Source organism: Nyctibius grandis, chromosome Z (assembly GCF_013368605.1).
Source record: "Nyctibius grandis isolate bNycGra1 chromosome Z, bNycGra1.pri, whole genome shotgun sequence".
In the NCBI taxonomy this organism is placed as follows: domain Eukaryota; kingdom Metazoa; phylum Chordata; class Aves; order Nyctibiiformes; family Nyctibiidae; genus Nyctibius; species Nyctibius grandis.
Window position 1 is genome coordinate 59,259,644 of NC_090695.1, and position 14,994 is coordinate 59,274,637.

The window sequence follows — 14,994 nt, forward strand, 5'->3', positions numbered from 1 at the left end:
GTTTCCACATAGCTCGTAGCTTCTACAGATGCAGTATCTTCATCATGCCATCTGCATACAGGGAAGTGATAAGTCTCTCCAATTGACAGGACTCCAAGATCTCATTTAAGGACAACACATTGCAAGTCTCAGAGCCATCTCTCCCTGGGTGCATAATCCTGAAAGCATTACAGTGTCAGGCACCTAAATTCTCAGGGTTAACACCCAGGCATTGAAACATCTGCATCTCACAGCAAGGTCTGATTACCCTGACCCACCACGGAAAAATACTTACTGCTTGTACATGAGGTGTGACAGTATGAATGAATCCCAAACAAACGTATTCCAAATTCAGTAGTCCATACTGCCATTTATTTTTGCAGTCATCTTCTAACTACTAATTTGGAAGACACACACAGGCTTTGAGAGTCTGAAACAGTAAGATCCCAGAGATGCTGCTTCTAAGAACATTAAGCGAGGGAGGGTCACAAGTCACACATCTGAATGTTACTTTTCCTTACATATACCACATCCACTTCAGACAGAGGAAGTTCAGAGTATTCTCTTCAAGTTTCTTCCTATTAATAATTTTTTTTTAACCCTTCAGGCATTTGGAATCCCTGAACAGCTACATGCTCTGGTAGAACCTAAGCTTACAGCAGTTTCTGGCTCAGACAGGTCTCCTCTGTAACTTCTCCATAGTAACACTAAGAGCCTGTTTTCAGAATAACTTTACATTGCTAAGCTTTTGCAGGTAAGGTAATGATACAACTGGGGATTAACGCTTCTCTTCAGACTCCTCCTCTTCCATTTTTACTATCATTTTGCCATCTTTTAGGCTAACAGGAGCAGTGTTGCCACACTTCTTGAAGGCTCCCCAACTCTATTTTGCCCACATACGGCAGTGTTCCCAATGGCACTTTGGTACATTCTTTACAGCATATGCATTTTTTTCTACAGGCTGCAGCACAAAATGAATAGGGCATCAGGGCATTCAGATATTACTCTCTGTTTGCTGTTTGCAGTAATCAGCAAGCATTTTGAAAAGACTATCATTAGTCACTATCAATACCACCAGAGCCTCTTTCAGGATCAGAGTAAATTAGTGGCTCAGCATCCATTTCCATTCTCACATTGACAACCTCACTCAAATTCCAGACACCTTACAAATACACCTTTACAACAATGCTCCCCACTACTAAAGAGCTAACAGACTCAGTCAAGTCAAAGCCTATACTGGCCAGTATTTATTTATCACAAAATTCAAGCATCACAGCACAGCCAAGTCCAGCACCACTTTAACCTTCTCTTCTCAGAGAACTTTACTCAGGTGTCGAATAAATCAAAGAAAAAAAAGCTCTTAAAGCAAGTTAGCATTGCATATTTTAATTCTAAAGAACCATTAAATTGCTCTTAGAAAATTCACCTCAGTGATTAAATGAAGTTTTACATATTCACAAGAATGTGTAACATTTTATCCAGCACAATAACTAAACCTGTTAGCAGAACTAAAACATTTTCAAACTCATAGGTTGTTATGTTACGATCATTTTAAATTCCCATTCAATTTTTTATTACAGTCACTGATATTTAAAACAAGGGGTACTACATTGTTTTTGCAATGATGCACTGGGAGATGGGGCAAATTCCACTTGAGGTACTTACAATCATGTAAGTGGGGGACTGCTGACATGATCTCAAGACCCAGAGAATGTACCCTCCCATCGGCAAGAAAAAAATTGCTTCCTTTAATTATTTATTTCTGATCACACATTCCCAGCCTTCTGCAGTACTCCTCATGATTCCAAAATGACACTGCCCTTGAGTAATAGGTTAGTACATGCAAGCAGCACAGGAACAGCATAGCACAATCCCTGTTATTTTACATACTGTCATTTGTGTGGTACACAAACATGGAAAAGGCACATGGTGTGGAGGGGAACACATAAAAATTTTGAAATCTAAACCACTATGCCGAAAAAATACGTGTCCTGCAGAGCCTACACTTTGGAGAGTCGCTAGGTATAGTCTGACCATACTAGCAGTTCACACAGAACACACTTAATGCTGATCCGGTCAGGAACCACCTGTCTGGTGTGGACTTTTGGGTGAATATATGTTGAAATTACAACCAAATCAAATTTAAAAGGACAAGGCAATGTGTATTTTTTAATTAAATACTATTCACTAGGAAATATACTGCACAGTAGCAAAAATCAGCACACAGGGAACAGTGCAGGACATAGTTTGGCTCTGAAGTTATTTAACAGTAGGATTTACAGCTCAAAGGCATCAAAATCTCAAACTCTTCCCATATTTCCAGATAATTTCGATCACGTGCTTAGAAAAGAGGACCATTCTACCCACAGCTCTAAAAAAGATTAAAACCAATACATATGTATATGTGTGTATATATACATATGTACCTCCAGCCAAAGCTCTGTTTCTAATCAAAAACTTGATGAGTGGGCACATTAAACCTTCTGAGATCCACATTTAAAAACAACCTAATGAGCAATCATTTTATTTAGTATTTGAAAACATAGTGAACAATTTAAATAAAACATTAAAACAGAGATCCTTATGAGTTAGTTATTCCTGTTTAATACAAATGCAAGTGACGAATCAAAAATGTAACACAGATGGAAGAACTGGATTTAGCTTAACCTGCATGTCACAATTGGAGCAACTGCAATCAGTTTTGCAAGATTTTACTGTATCAGTATCACTATTGTATTTTGACCTCTCAAATTCTACCTTTTTTTTTAACATATGAGAAAGCATGTGAGGAAGAACAAAAAAAAATAAACCCAAGCTATACAACTTCCAGTATAACAATTAATTTGAACTTACTGTATAAAATACATTTTCTACAGAATGCAAACTTTGCTCTATTTCAAGGATATTTTTCTTCCAAAATGGAATACAAAAGAAGCGTAAAAAAAAAAATAAGCATTAGCTACTTTGTACTACACTTCTGGAACAGGTACAGAACTCTGGGAAAATGTAGGACAACATCTCTTTTGTCCAAATAACATCATCCAAGACGAAAATCACACTTCACATTTTGCAAATTGAGAAAGCCTTTAATGATGCTAAAGCTGATACAATCCCTTTACGTTTGGAAAACAGGGAGGGAAAAAAAAAGAAACTTTGAAGAAAGTTCCCAACAACAATTCCTTTGAAGTGACGCTTCCTTCAGGGAGGCAGAAATTTCTGTAGGATCCAACACATACATGACTCTTATGGTCAAAATTTCTTGAAGGCAAATTAGGGGAGAAGAAAAAAGGGGAAGCAGGAGCATTCTGATAGCAATAATACCCTAACAGCACAAACATGATTTTACATGCCTTATGGATAAATACAAAGTCTACATACATTTTGTTCAGGAGTTTAAAGGAAAGAATTTTCCACATAACTAGCTGATGCTGAAGTCAGTGTCATGCTAAAAGAGGTAATCTGACACCCATAGACACATAGGAAAACTCTTAAGGCAGAAAAATAAAAGTTCTAGCAATACTGAAAAGTACAACTGATTTTTTTAACCTTTAAAAAACAAATTTATTACAAGAAAAAAGCCTAATAAAGTAATTAAAGTACTGAAGTTTGAAACAGTTTAGTTAGCTGCTCATCTGAAACTTCATTTCACAATGGACAGGCTGGATCGATGGGCCGAGGCCCATTGTACAAGGTTTAACAAGGCTAAATGTCAGGTCCTGCACTGGGGGCACAACCCCACGCACACTAGAGGCTTGGGGAAGAGTGGTTGGAATGATGCCTGACAGAAAAGGATCTGGGGGTGTTGGTTGAGAGCCAGCTGAATATGAACCAGCACTGTGGCCAGATGGCCAAGGCAGCCAGAAGCATCCTGGCTTATATCAGAACTAGTGTGGCCAGCAGGGCAAGGGAAGTGATCATCCTCCCATACTTGGCACTGATGAGGCCGCACCTTGAATACTGTGTTCAGTTTTGGGCCCCTCACGACAAGAAAGACATTGAGGTGCTGGAGCAAGTCCAGAGAAGGGCAACGAAGCTGGTGAAGGGTCTAGAGCACAAGTCTGATGAGGAGCGGCTGAGGGAACTGGGGGTATTTAGTCTGGAGAAAAGGAGGCCAAGGGGAGACCTTCTCACTCTCTACAACTACCTGAAAGGAGGTTGTAGCAAGGAGGGTGTTGGCCTCTTCTCCCAAGTAACAAATGATAGGACGAGAGGAAATGGCCTCAAGTTGCACCAGGGGAGGTTTAGATTGGATATCAGGAAAACTTTATTCCCCAAAAGGGTTATCAAGCACTGGAACAGGCTGCCCAGGGAAGTGGTAGGGTCACCATCCACGGAGACATTTAAAAGATGAGTAGCTGTGGTGCTTAGCGACATGGTTCAGTGGTGAACTCGGTAGTGTTAGGTTAACGGTTGGACTCGATGATCTTAGAGGTCCTTTCCAACCAAAACAATTCTATGATTCTACGACTGTACATGCCACAGATGATAAAGGTACTTCCAGAAGCACCATCAAAGATAATAAAAGCCTCCCCAAACCATAACTGATCTTTTAGTCTACAGCATTTGTTTCACCATGTAGCAGGATACAGAAACTTGCCGATCATTGCTACAGTACCAGATTTTTCTTGTATGTATAGACTATACATAAGTAACTTCCATATGTCTCATTATCTCGAATACGAATGTTAAAGAGATGGCACATACTTTGCCTCAGAGAAGCATCAAGTGATACTTCTTTATGAATCCCAAAACATCTATCTTTCAGCTTAGTCTCCCTCCTAGTATGCTGTCTAGGATTTAGACTGCTTTTTATTGAGTTTTACACAAGGAAAACAAGTTTCAAAGTTGTTAACGGCGTACCATGAGTTAGTCAAGTAAAGAACACAAAGGCTGCGTTAGCCCACCTAAGAAATCAGGGAATTTATTAGATAGATCAGGATGTAAGGCTGAGTTGTCATAACTTCATAAATGGGCAGATTTAAGACATTACTAAGAAGACGAGAAGTAGAATTGTGCCTTTGTCTATTACAATGACAAAGCTATTTTCATCTTCAGCCATTAATCATCACAGGAAGAAAAAAATTACTTTGGGCATCCCTCACTTTTTTCATTTGTTCCTATCTGGAAGAACACTCTTACCAACTCTTCAGGCACATTCACTACCTTGCATCTGCACTGTTTCTCAGGTGAGTTTTATCTCACATGGCTGACCCTCTGCTGGAAAAGCTTTAATAAGAGTACAGAACTTAACAGCACCAACCATGGACTTCAAAGCCTGCTTATTGAGGGGTTATGAAGACCACGCAACACAGGCATAAACTTTGTACTGTCTATTACGTTCAACATACCACTTACTATGATGTATAAAAAGCTAACTTTTAACGATGATTATCTAGAAAAAATTCAGAACTGCACATGCTGCAAAAAATAACATATAAACTTTGTAACGTATAAAAATAACATATAAAAATAATAACTTATGACTTATGAGTTTTAAAAATTAAGGCTATCTTTTCTATCCATGACTACATGAGATACAGCAGTTAGATGTGCCATTACTGGGACTGACAGGATCCAGTTACAATTCCTCTCTTCCTCTTCACTCAATACCAGAAATATATGGCACTTTGGTAATATATGGATTTGGGAATATATTATGTTTTCTTAAAGCACCAAGAACAAGTTCTTCTGGTTTTGAAGATATGTGGTGTTGAAGAAATTTGAAGATTGAATATTTCTAACTCACAAATTCCAAAGGCCAGTAAAAAGAAATCTCAGTATCTTTATGTTTTCCAGTAACAGGACTTTAAAAGAATAGTTCTTATTCTCTGAAACTTCAAGGCTGACATCAGGACTTTAGACTACCTGGTGCTGCACTAAAGTATGCCACTTGGTAGCAATTTTTGTAAACCAAGCACAAAGTTTGTTAAGTACTCACCAGGGGCAAACGTATTGGAACAACAGTTCCAAGTTCATTTCTCTAGGACTCGTAAAGCCTTGATTTTCCTATAGCATTTCGTAGGCTAACAGCACACGCTTTTATTGAAACTATCCTCTGGCTTGTATAACTATTCCAACTTCCCTGCTAACTATGCTCCCCTGCCATATCTCATTTGCTCCACTTTTGTCACAAGGACCTGCATATTGTATTGCTACCTGGTTTTGCCATCCCCTAGAACAGAAAAGCAAAGCTAAAAAACAATGTGATTGCTTTTCGTAACCATAAAGTTTCCTGCCTGAAAGAGAAAACGGTTCTTTGCTCTTTAACCTGCCCAGCAAGCTGGCCCAACTAGCAGCAGCACTCGGGTGACGCCCCGTCGTTTGCCCCCGCGGCAGCTTGCCGCTCCTCCCTCGCTGCGGCCCTGCCCGCCCCCGCTGCCCCCTCGCCCCCGGCAAGGCTGCGGCACTGCAGGCCCACGGCCGCTGAACGGATCGGGCGCTGTAGTATCCCGCACAGCCGAGCGCCGGCGCGGCCCTTCCGGCCGGCCACAGCTCACCGCATACCCGCAGTCACCACACCACTTGCGCCCCGCGCCCCTGCGCGGCACCGGGGCGGCCGCGGGGCGGGGAGGCCGCGGGACGCGGCCCCAGCCGCAGCGGAATTGCGTACAGAGCCCGGCTCCCCGCGGAGATCGCGCTGCCCCGGCTGCTCACGGTAACTGGGCCGCCTGCGGGTGCCGGGAGCAGCGCCACCGACGGAGCCCCGCGGGTCATGCGCGGTCCCCCCACTGCCCGCGGGCGCCCCCGTGACCACTCCGCCCGCCCCCCCGCGCCTCATGGGCAGGTGGCCGCAGACCCGCGCCGCCGCGACCGGTGAAGGGAGGCGGGGCGGTGGGCGGTTTGCGCCTGCGCGGCAGCTGCCCCGGCGCAGGGTGCTCGGGGCGGGACGAAGCGGTCGGGCGGCCGGGGAGCCTCTGGAAGGTCGTCCCGGCGGAGAAGGTGGTGTGCGGTTTTGTGTGTCTTTGAGAGGTGACGGTGGGGCGGGCAGCACCTCACTACGGAGAATAAGCGTTCGTTGTTTACCGGGGGTGCCAGCAGCGGTCCCGTCGGCCCTGCCCCGCGGCGCAGCGGGAGGGCGGCCGCCGGAGGCGTAGCAGAAGTTACTGAAGTAACCTGTCACTGCTGGGGGGGACCCTCAGCCTGCAAAGGGACTTGGCCTCTTGCGGTTATTTTTAATTGTTTCCAGAGCATCTGAGACTCATTTCTTGGAGTGGAGTGTTGTACTGGTCTGTCTTGTGTGTGTGTGTTAGATCGGGAAAAGAGAACACGTTTTTCACGTTCAAGTAACCTTCATTTTCATAGCAAAATCTTTCTCTCCCTAAGCCTCTTTAAAACTAGTCTTGATCATTAGGATAAAATTTCACTGTATTTCGAAATGTGTGGGACTCAAGATTTGGTTGGTAATAACAATGTCATACTAATTATATGAATTTGAGTGTTGTGTCCATACTTTTGGTGATAATGGTGGTTATCTGTATGGCATTAAACTTAATTCTTAAATCCTTTTACTAATGGTGGATATGTTTTCAGGCATTTTTGTTTTCTTTTTTTAATTTAGTTGGCACAATGACAGACTCTGAAAAGAACATCCGTCAAGTCATGATTTCTCAGCTGCATAATTTCGCTGCTGTTGGAGATGCAGCCAGACTGAAAGCATTGCTCAGTCGTTCTCCGTCACTAATCAACGCAGCTGCAGATAACGGCTGGACAGCCCTGATGTATGGTGCCAGAAATGGACACCTTGAGGTTGTGCAGATTCTTCTTGAAGAAGGGTAAGCTGTTGAATAGATCTCATTGAAGAGCTGTAATGTGAATGAATCCCTTTCTGCCCATTTCAGCTTCATCTCAGAAAAGTAAATTTCCTGACAGATAGTGGAAGAATTTTCAGGGTTAAAACTCAGGAAAATGTCTCTGTTTATAACTGGATTCTGCTATTGCATCATGCTTTCTGTATTTGCTAAGAAACTCTTTAAAAGTTATGAGCGTCTCTAAAATTACTCCTTGATCTTCAAGGATATATGGTCACTCCTCCCAGAGACTAACAGAATAGAACAAACTTTGTATCCCCTTCCAACCACTGTACTGAGTATAGGTTTGGTATATTTGATTGTTCCGCATAGACTTTTTCTCTAAACTTTATTTGTAATCCACTTGCATCCACGTTACAGTGCAGAATGTTTGCTGACGTACTGGCTGTTAAGTAGGATATGATAGACACACGTTTACCAAAGTTACTGATTGATTAATTTAATTTGTCACTTATTTTTTGGACTATTCAATTCCTTCTTCCTTCTTGAGTTATCACGTTATTTTCTTCAGTCAGTATAGCACCAAGCATGTTCATTGCTCGTCAGAAACTTGCTATCGTATTTGTTGCCTATCTTCAACTGTTGTACTTCTAGTTTTTTGAGACACTCAGAAAAACAAAGAATGCTTCAGAGTTCTCATTGAGACCTCAAAGAAGATTCTTCTGAAGCTGAATCCTGTATAAAGTAAGGATCCAAATATTTCAAATAGAAAACATTTCAGAATGAAGGTTGAGAGTCAGGTGTTTTGGTTCAACTGAGCTCTACATTGATCAAGCCCAGCCTGTTCCTTTCTACACCCCTAATTACAGAACCAAGCAAGTTTTGTTCATTCTGTGGTTATGAGTAATCTCAGTCCTGCTCAGATGCTGTGTACTCTGCTGGGGCTGAGCATGGATCGTCAGATGAACTGCTGTTTTGTACTGTAATCAGTGCATTCCAGCAAGTAGAGTATCGCAGTGCCAGATTATGTGGATTGAAATCATCTGTGTATTGAGGAATCTTTTCATATTTTGGGGAATTTACCAGTTTTGTAAATAGGATAACAGTTTTTTAAGTTATGCTTACTGTAAAAAAAAGAGTGAATATCCACTTGTAAATGTCCGTTCCAGGGCCATTCTCTTAGACAAGTGAATATCATAGAGTCATAGAATGGTTTGGCTTGGAAGGGACCTTAAAGATCAGCTACTTCCAACTGCCCTGCCACAGGCAGGGACACCTTTCCACTAGACCAGGTTGCTCAAAGCCTCATCCAACCTGGCCTTGAGCATTTCAAGGGAGGGGGCATCCACGACGTCTCTGGGCAACCTGTTCCAGTGTCTCACTACCCTCACAGTAAAGAATTTCTTCCTAATACCTAATCTAAATCTCCCCTCTTTCAGTTTAAAACTATTAGCCCTCATCATATCACTACATGCCCTTGTAAAAAGTCCCTCTTCAGCTTTCTTGTAGGCCCCCTTCAGGTACTGGAAGGCTGTTATAAGGTTTCCCCAGAGCCTTCTCCAAGCTGAACCACCCCAACTCTCTCAGCCTGTCTTCATAGGAGAGGTGCTCCAGCCCTCTGATCATCTTCATGACCCTCCTCTGAACTTGGTCCAACAGCTCCATGTCCTTCTTATGTTGGAGGCCTCAGAGCTGGACACAGTACTCCAGGTGGGGTCTCACAAGAGCGGAGTAGAGGGGCAGAATCACCTCCTTCGACCTGCCGGCCACGCTGCTTTTGATGCAGCCTAGGATCCCGTTGGCTTTCTGGGCTGCAAGCGCACATTGTCAGCTGCAAGCTCACATTGTCGGCTCATGTTGAGCTTCTCATCAACCATCACCCCCAAGTCCTTCTCTTCAGGGCTGCTCTCAATCCATTCTCCAGAGCAGCCTCTATTTCTGCTTGAGATTGCCCCAACCCACATGCAGGACCTTGCACTTGGCCTTGTTGAACTTCATGCGGTTTGCACGGGCCTACTTCTCAAGCCTGTCAAGGTCCCTCTGGCTGGCATCCCTTCCCTCCAGCGTGTCGACCGCACCACACAGCTTGGTGCCATCGGCAAACTTGCTGAGGGCGCACTCAACCCCACTGTCCATGTCGCCAACAAAGGTGTTAAACAGTGCCGGTCCCAATACCAGCCCCTGAGGAACGCCACTCATCACTGGTCTTCACTTGGACATCGAACTGTTGACCTTAACTCTTTGAGTGTAGTCATCCTGCCAATTCTTTATCCACTGAGTGGTCCATCCGTCAAGTCCATGTCTCTCCAATTGAGAGACAAGGATGTCGTGCGGGACAGTATCAAATGCTTATCTAGTCCAGGTAGATGACCTCAGTCGCTCTTCCCTTATCCACCAACGCTGTAACCTTGTCATAGAAGGCCACCAAATTTGTCAGGCACGATTTGCCCTTAGTGAAGCCATGTTGGCTGTCACCAGTCACCTCCTTGTTTTCCATGTGCCATAGCATAGTTTCCAGGAAGATCTGCATGATCTTGCTGGGCACAGAGGTGAGACTGACTGTCCTTATTGGTTTCTGATACAGTTGCTGAGGTGATACAGTTCCTGAGGTGATACTGTGACCTTATTGGTCTCATTTTAGTTATGCTTAATCATAATAATCATTTGGACAAATACAGTCGCTGGGTATAGAAACATGAATGTCTATGAAGGTAATATTACATAACATTCCAGAGGCTAATCCTGGAAAGCTAGTCATTTTTTTTTTACGTTCATCCATGTTTGAGAAAAGCTACAGGAAATGTTTGTAGACTGGAGAAAAGATCTTAGTCATCTAAAGAGTTCAGGCCACTGTTGTGGACACTGAATAGTAGCCTCATCACACTCTGCATGTACCTGAGCAGATAGAAGGTAGAAGACAAAATCAGAACAAAATTCAGTGGCCGAGAGATAGGAAATTAAGTAGGAAATTAGGCAGGATTTTGCCTAAAGGAGACTTAATCTTTAAAGATAGATAGGTAACAGTATTTTCTTTTGCACCAAAAGCTTGTAAATTAAGTTTTGAATGCTTCTCTAAAATATACTCAAACTCCCTTAAAAACTATTGAGGTTAATATAAAATCTCAAATCAAAACAGTCTTGCCTGTGGTACAGTTACTTGTGTATCAGCAACATGAATATACTGGCATCTTCTGGTTTTAAAAACCGATGAATCTGGCCCCACATCTACTGTATAATTTGTAGTTTACTATGAAATTTCCGTTTTACATATCCACTTGAGTTAAAATTCACAAAAAATAAAGGTGCATTGTTTTTGACCTCCCAATCAACCCCAATCTATTTCAGATTTTTTTTTGTTAATATTTAAATGTGTATCATGAGGCAATGTTTCCTTATCTATGTCATTTTGCAGACATTTTGGTAACAAAGAGATCCCTACAGGGACCGGTACTGCAGTTGTAAGGGTGCTACTTCTCTCACTAAGCAGAGGCTGTATTCTTGATTCTTATTTAATGGTAGATATTTTGTTGTAAGTGTTTTGATGGTGCTTTCAAAAGCTTCTAGAATGTAATGGTAGTTTTTTATTATTTTTAATTACTAGTTATTCAGAAGAGACCTGTAGCCTGGCTTTCAAAGTTCTATCTGTAAATGATCTCAAGCCTTTTTTTTTTTTGCATGGTGCATTGTGTGGGATTTTAATTAATTCATTGATGTTGTAGTACTGCATGAGCCTTGGTAAGTGGTATCTGGAGTGGATCAACAAAAATGTGGAATCTGGCCTTAGCAAAAGAAAATGAAAGATGATTACTTTTCATTACCACAATGCTAAGTATTTAGCCTAAAGAGTGCCCCAGTATAGACAGAGTGTCTAAAAGTTCTTGCACCTTAATAGTATGAGATGTATACACTGTAAGAAGGAGTAATACAGCATCAGGACTATTCCTAAACATATTTGCCGTAGTAACCGCTGTTCTGTTTCTCTAGGTGTGACAGGTCCATCGTTAATAAATCAAGGCAGACAGCTCTGGACATTGCTAAATTTTGGGGGTACAAGCACATAGCTAATTTGTTGGCCAATGTGAAGAGTGGGCAGAGGCCTAATTTTCTGTCAAATGAAGTGAAAGAATATGAAAATTATTTTGGCTTGACACTTCTGGACAGAAGAAGTGATAAAAGAACAGATTCCAAGTGGCTAAGCAAAAAACAAAGCCATCCAACTACAGTATACATCCTCTTCTCAAATCTAAGTCCTTTGGTTACTTTGAGTGGGGGAATAGAGAGTTCCCCGCAGCCAGAAGTAAAACTTTGCAGGCTGTACCGCAAGGATGTGGAGCAGTGCATGAACCAAACTGAAGAAAGCACCTTGATTTTTCTTGGAGTTGAACTTCAGTTCCATATGAACCTGCTGTCTGCTTGCAATGGAAGGGTTCCACAAGAAGATGAAGAGGATGGGTTAGTTGCTTGGTTTGCTCTTAGTGTAGATTCTGCTTCTGCTGAGAAATTTAAACAGAAGCATGAGGACTGTTACTTTCTTCATCCACCAATGCCAGCACTACTGCAGCTGCCTGAAAAAGAAGCTGGTAAGATGCATAAAATGCAGCAGTTATTAAATGTGTAATCAGAAGGATATAGTTTGGGATTCACTGAGGTATAATGCAAGGACAAACCACTGTAAAGGAATCAGATATTTTCAGTGGCTTTAGAAATATTTTAATTTTAAAAGCCTGTCTTCACAATTTTAAAAATTATGAAGAATTTTGTACATAAGAACACGTACAGTTGCAAAGTGCTAACATCTGCAATGGCAAGTAAATAGACTGTAAAATCTGTTGATCATCATGGTTGTCACGGTTTAAAGCTGGGCCGGCTGTTAAACCTGTGGCAGATGCTCTCTGTTATCCCCCCTCCTCCCCCAAAGGGAAGGGGAAAGGGAAAAGGGAGAGAGACTTCCGGGTTGGAAAGTTAAAACAGTTTTAATAAACTATGATAATGAAAAAGAGTATAATAACAATAATAGAAATAATCAAATATATACAAATATATATACAAAACCAAGATTGAGCTCCCCTGAAGTCAGCCACGTCACCACCGGCACTGCAGGGCAGGCTCTGGGAAGGCCCAGGCTGGGCCTAGCGACGGTCGAGAGCTGGATTCAGGGATGCACGGATCGGGATCGGGAGCAGCAGGAAAACAGACAGAGTCCTCCTTGGACACTGGCCATAGCAGAAAGAGAGCGAGACCCTCGTGATTCCCCCTGCTTTATACTGAGAATGATGTGTATGGGATGGAATACCTTCGTTGGTCAATTTTGGGTCACCTGCCCTGTCCGCTCCCCCCTGCAGCTGCGACCCCCCTTCGGCTCTTCACTCGTAAGCAGTGAGGAATTCAGCAGTGACCTTGGTTTCTCTAAGAACAAGTACAGCAAGAGCCTTTCTGCACAACATCCCTACTGGTGCCTCAGCGATAACTACCAACTTTGAGCGTTATCAGTCCTGGAAGCAGACACTGTCTGCAAAACATGCAGTTAGTTTCAGAAAGTGGAGTTACTTAGAGGAGACTTAGCTGAAAGTAAAAATCACTGAAAGGAAAATTGGCCTGGTTTAGGCCAAACCAGGACAATGGTTTTATAAATGGTACTATTTAAATATTAATGCATGCACATTAGTATTTTAAAACAGAGAAAAAATCAGTCGTTACTGAGTTTTCATTACAAGAAGTGAAACTTAAGACCTTCATAAGAATGTATTGGATACTCATCTGAGAAGGAAACAGTGTAAGCAAGTGTCGGAAAGACAGGATCTCAAAGGGAATGAGTATCATTGTGGACATGTTATTCACAGCTGCTGTTGTAACAATTTTGCTTTTACGGAAGGATAAAGGGCAAACTTGACTTGCATCTGAAGTTTAAATGGAAGAATGCATTATTGTGTCAATACCTGTAGTAGCCCTAAAATGGTCATCTGGAAAAGGTGTGATATATAATTTTGGTACTTTGCCCAGACAAAGTAACTTTTCTGAGAAACAGGGTATATTGATCCAGATTAATTTGTTTCTGAACGCATAAATTGGTCTGTAGCCCCATAGTACTGTGTTCTATTGCATGTGCTGTGCTACAAAGAAAAAGATCTGAATAACTCATGTTGCTCAACTTACCTTGTAGTAGATTACAATTCAAGCCATAGTCTTACTTTAATTTTTATGTTAAACTTTACTACTTGCTTTTTCTATACTATTAAAAGTTTACATGAATTTGTCTTTGATTTTGTTATTTTCAATGTATTCTTTTAAAGGAGTAGTAGCCCAGGCTAGATCTGTTCTAGCGTGGCACAGCCGCTACCGATTCTGCCCAACATGTGGGAGTGCAACCAAGATTGAAGAAGGGGGTTACAAGAAAAGTTGCTTAAAAGAAGATTGTGCCAGTCTTCAAGGTGTTCACAACACATCATATCCAAGAGTTGGTGAGAATGTTGTAGGGTAAACTTGGTCAAAAGCGGCCTGTTTGTACTATTATATACATGTAAATCAATTTCTTTGTAGTTATTTCAGCTGCTTGCTTCTGTCCCGGGTCTTACATGCTTGTCTCTCCCCAGAGTATGCGTGTCTCAGCTCTATTAGGATTAAGTAGTTCAGGCTTCTCTTTCTTGCAGTAGTCTGTGACAAAGAATTGCTGTGACAATACTTATCTTTATGGCAGTGGAGTAATATCAATTAGAAGTTCCAACAACATAAATGAGATATTAACAATACAAAGTGTCACATTTTACTTTTTTTCCTGCATGTTGTTTTCTCACCTTCTGCAAGCTCTCTGAGCTTGAAATAGCTCTGTATCAAATTTGGCCCTGTATCAAATTTCTGATACAGTACTCATTCTCTTGTAGTGCCACTTTGACTGTATTAGCCATCTTCACTGGCTGTCACTGTTCATTATCAGTCACAAACTGCCAGGCCTATTTGTATTCAGAATACACACTTGTATGGACAGTCTTCTATAGCTCCTTTTGGTCATGTGTTTCAAAGGAAGTGTACTGTGTTATTGATGGGCAAACGAGGAAGGAAAAAAAAAACTTAATCCTTTTTTTTTCTTGGACCATTTGGTGATTCTTTGATCACCTTTCCTTCTCCCACCCTGTCCTCTCTTCTGCAGTTGTAGTTCTGGATGTTGTATGTGTGTTGTATTTCTGAATTTCATGTTCTGTTACATGCTCTAGATATATTCTTGTAGTAATCAAAGCAATTCTGCCATATTCTTCTGTCTTATGGACTATAG

General features: G+C 41.8%; 1 protein-coding gene across 3 annotated transcripts in view; it reads left to right on the top strand.

Moving 5' to 3' along the window:
- Positions 1-6,847: 6,847 nt before the first annotated feature.
- NUDT12 (nudix hydrolase 12) overlaps positions 6,848-14,994 on the top strand; it is a 28,288-nt gene continuing 20,141 nt past the window's right edge. For all 3 annotated transcript variants that reach the window (XR_011050121.1, XR_011050122.1, XM_068423713.1), the window contains exons 1-4: positions 6,848-6,918; positions 7,538-7,751; positions 11,712-12,307; positions 14,018-14,185. Coding sequence is in view for 1 of the 3 variants with exons in the window: in XM_068423713.1 (XP_068279814.1) it covers positions 7,546-7,751; positions 11,712-12,307; positions 14,018-14,185 (970 nt within the window). In the remaining 2 variants the exon portion in view is untranslated. The remainder of the gene's footprint in view (positions 6,919-7,537; positions 7,752-11,711; positions 12,308-14,017; positions 14,186-14,994) is intronic.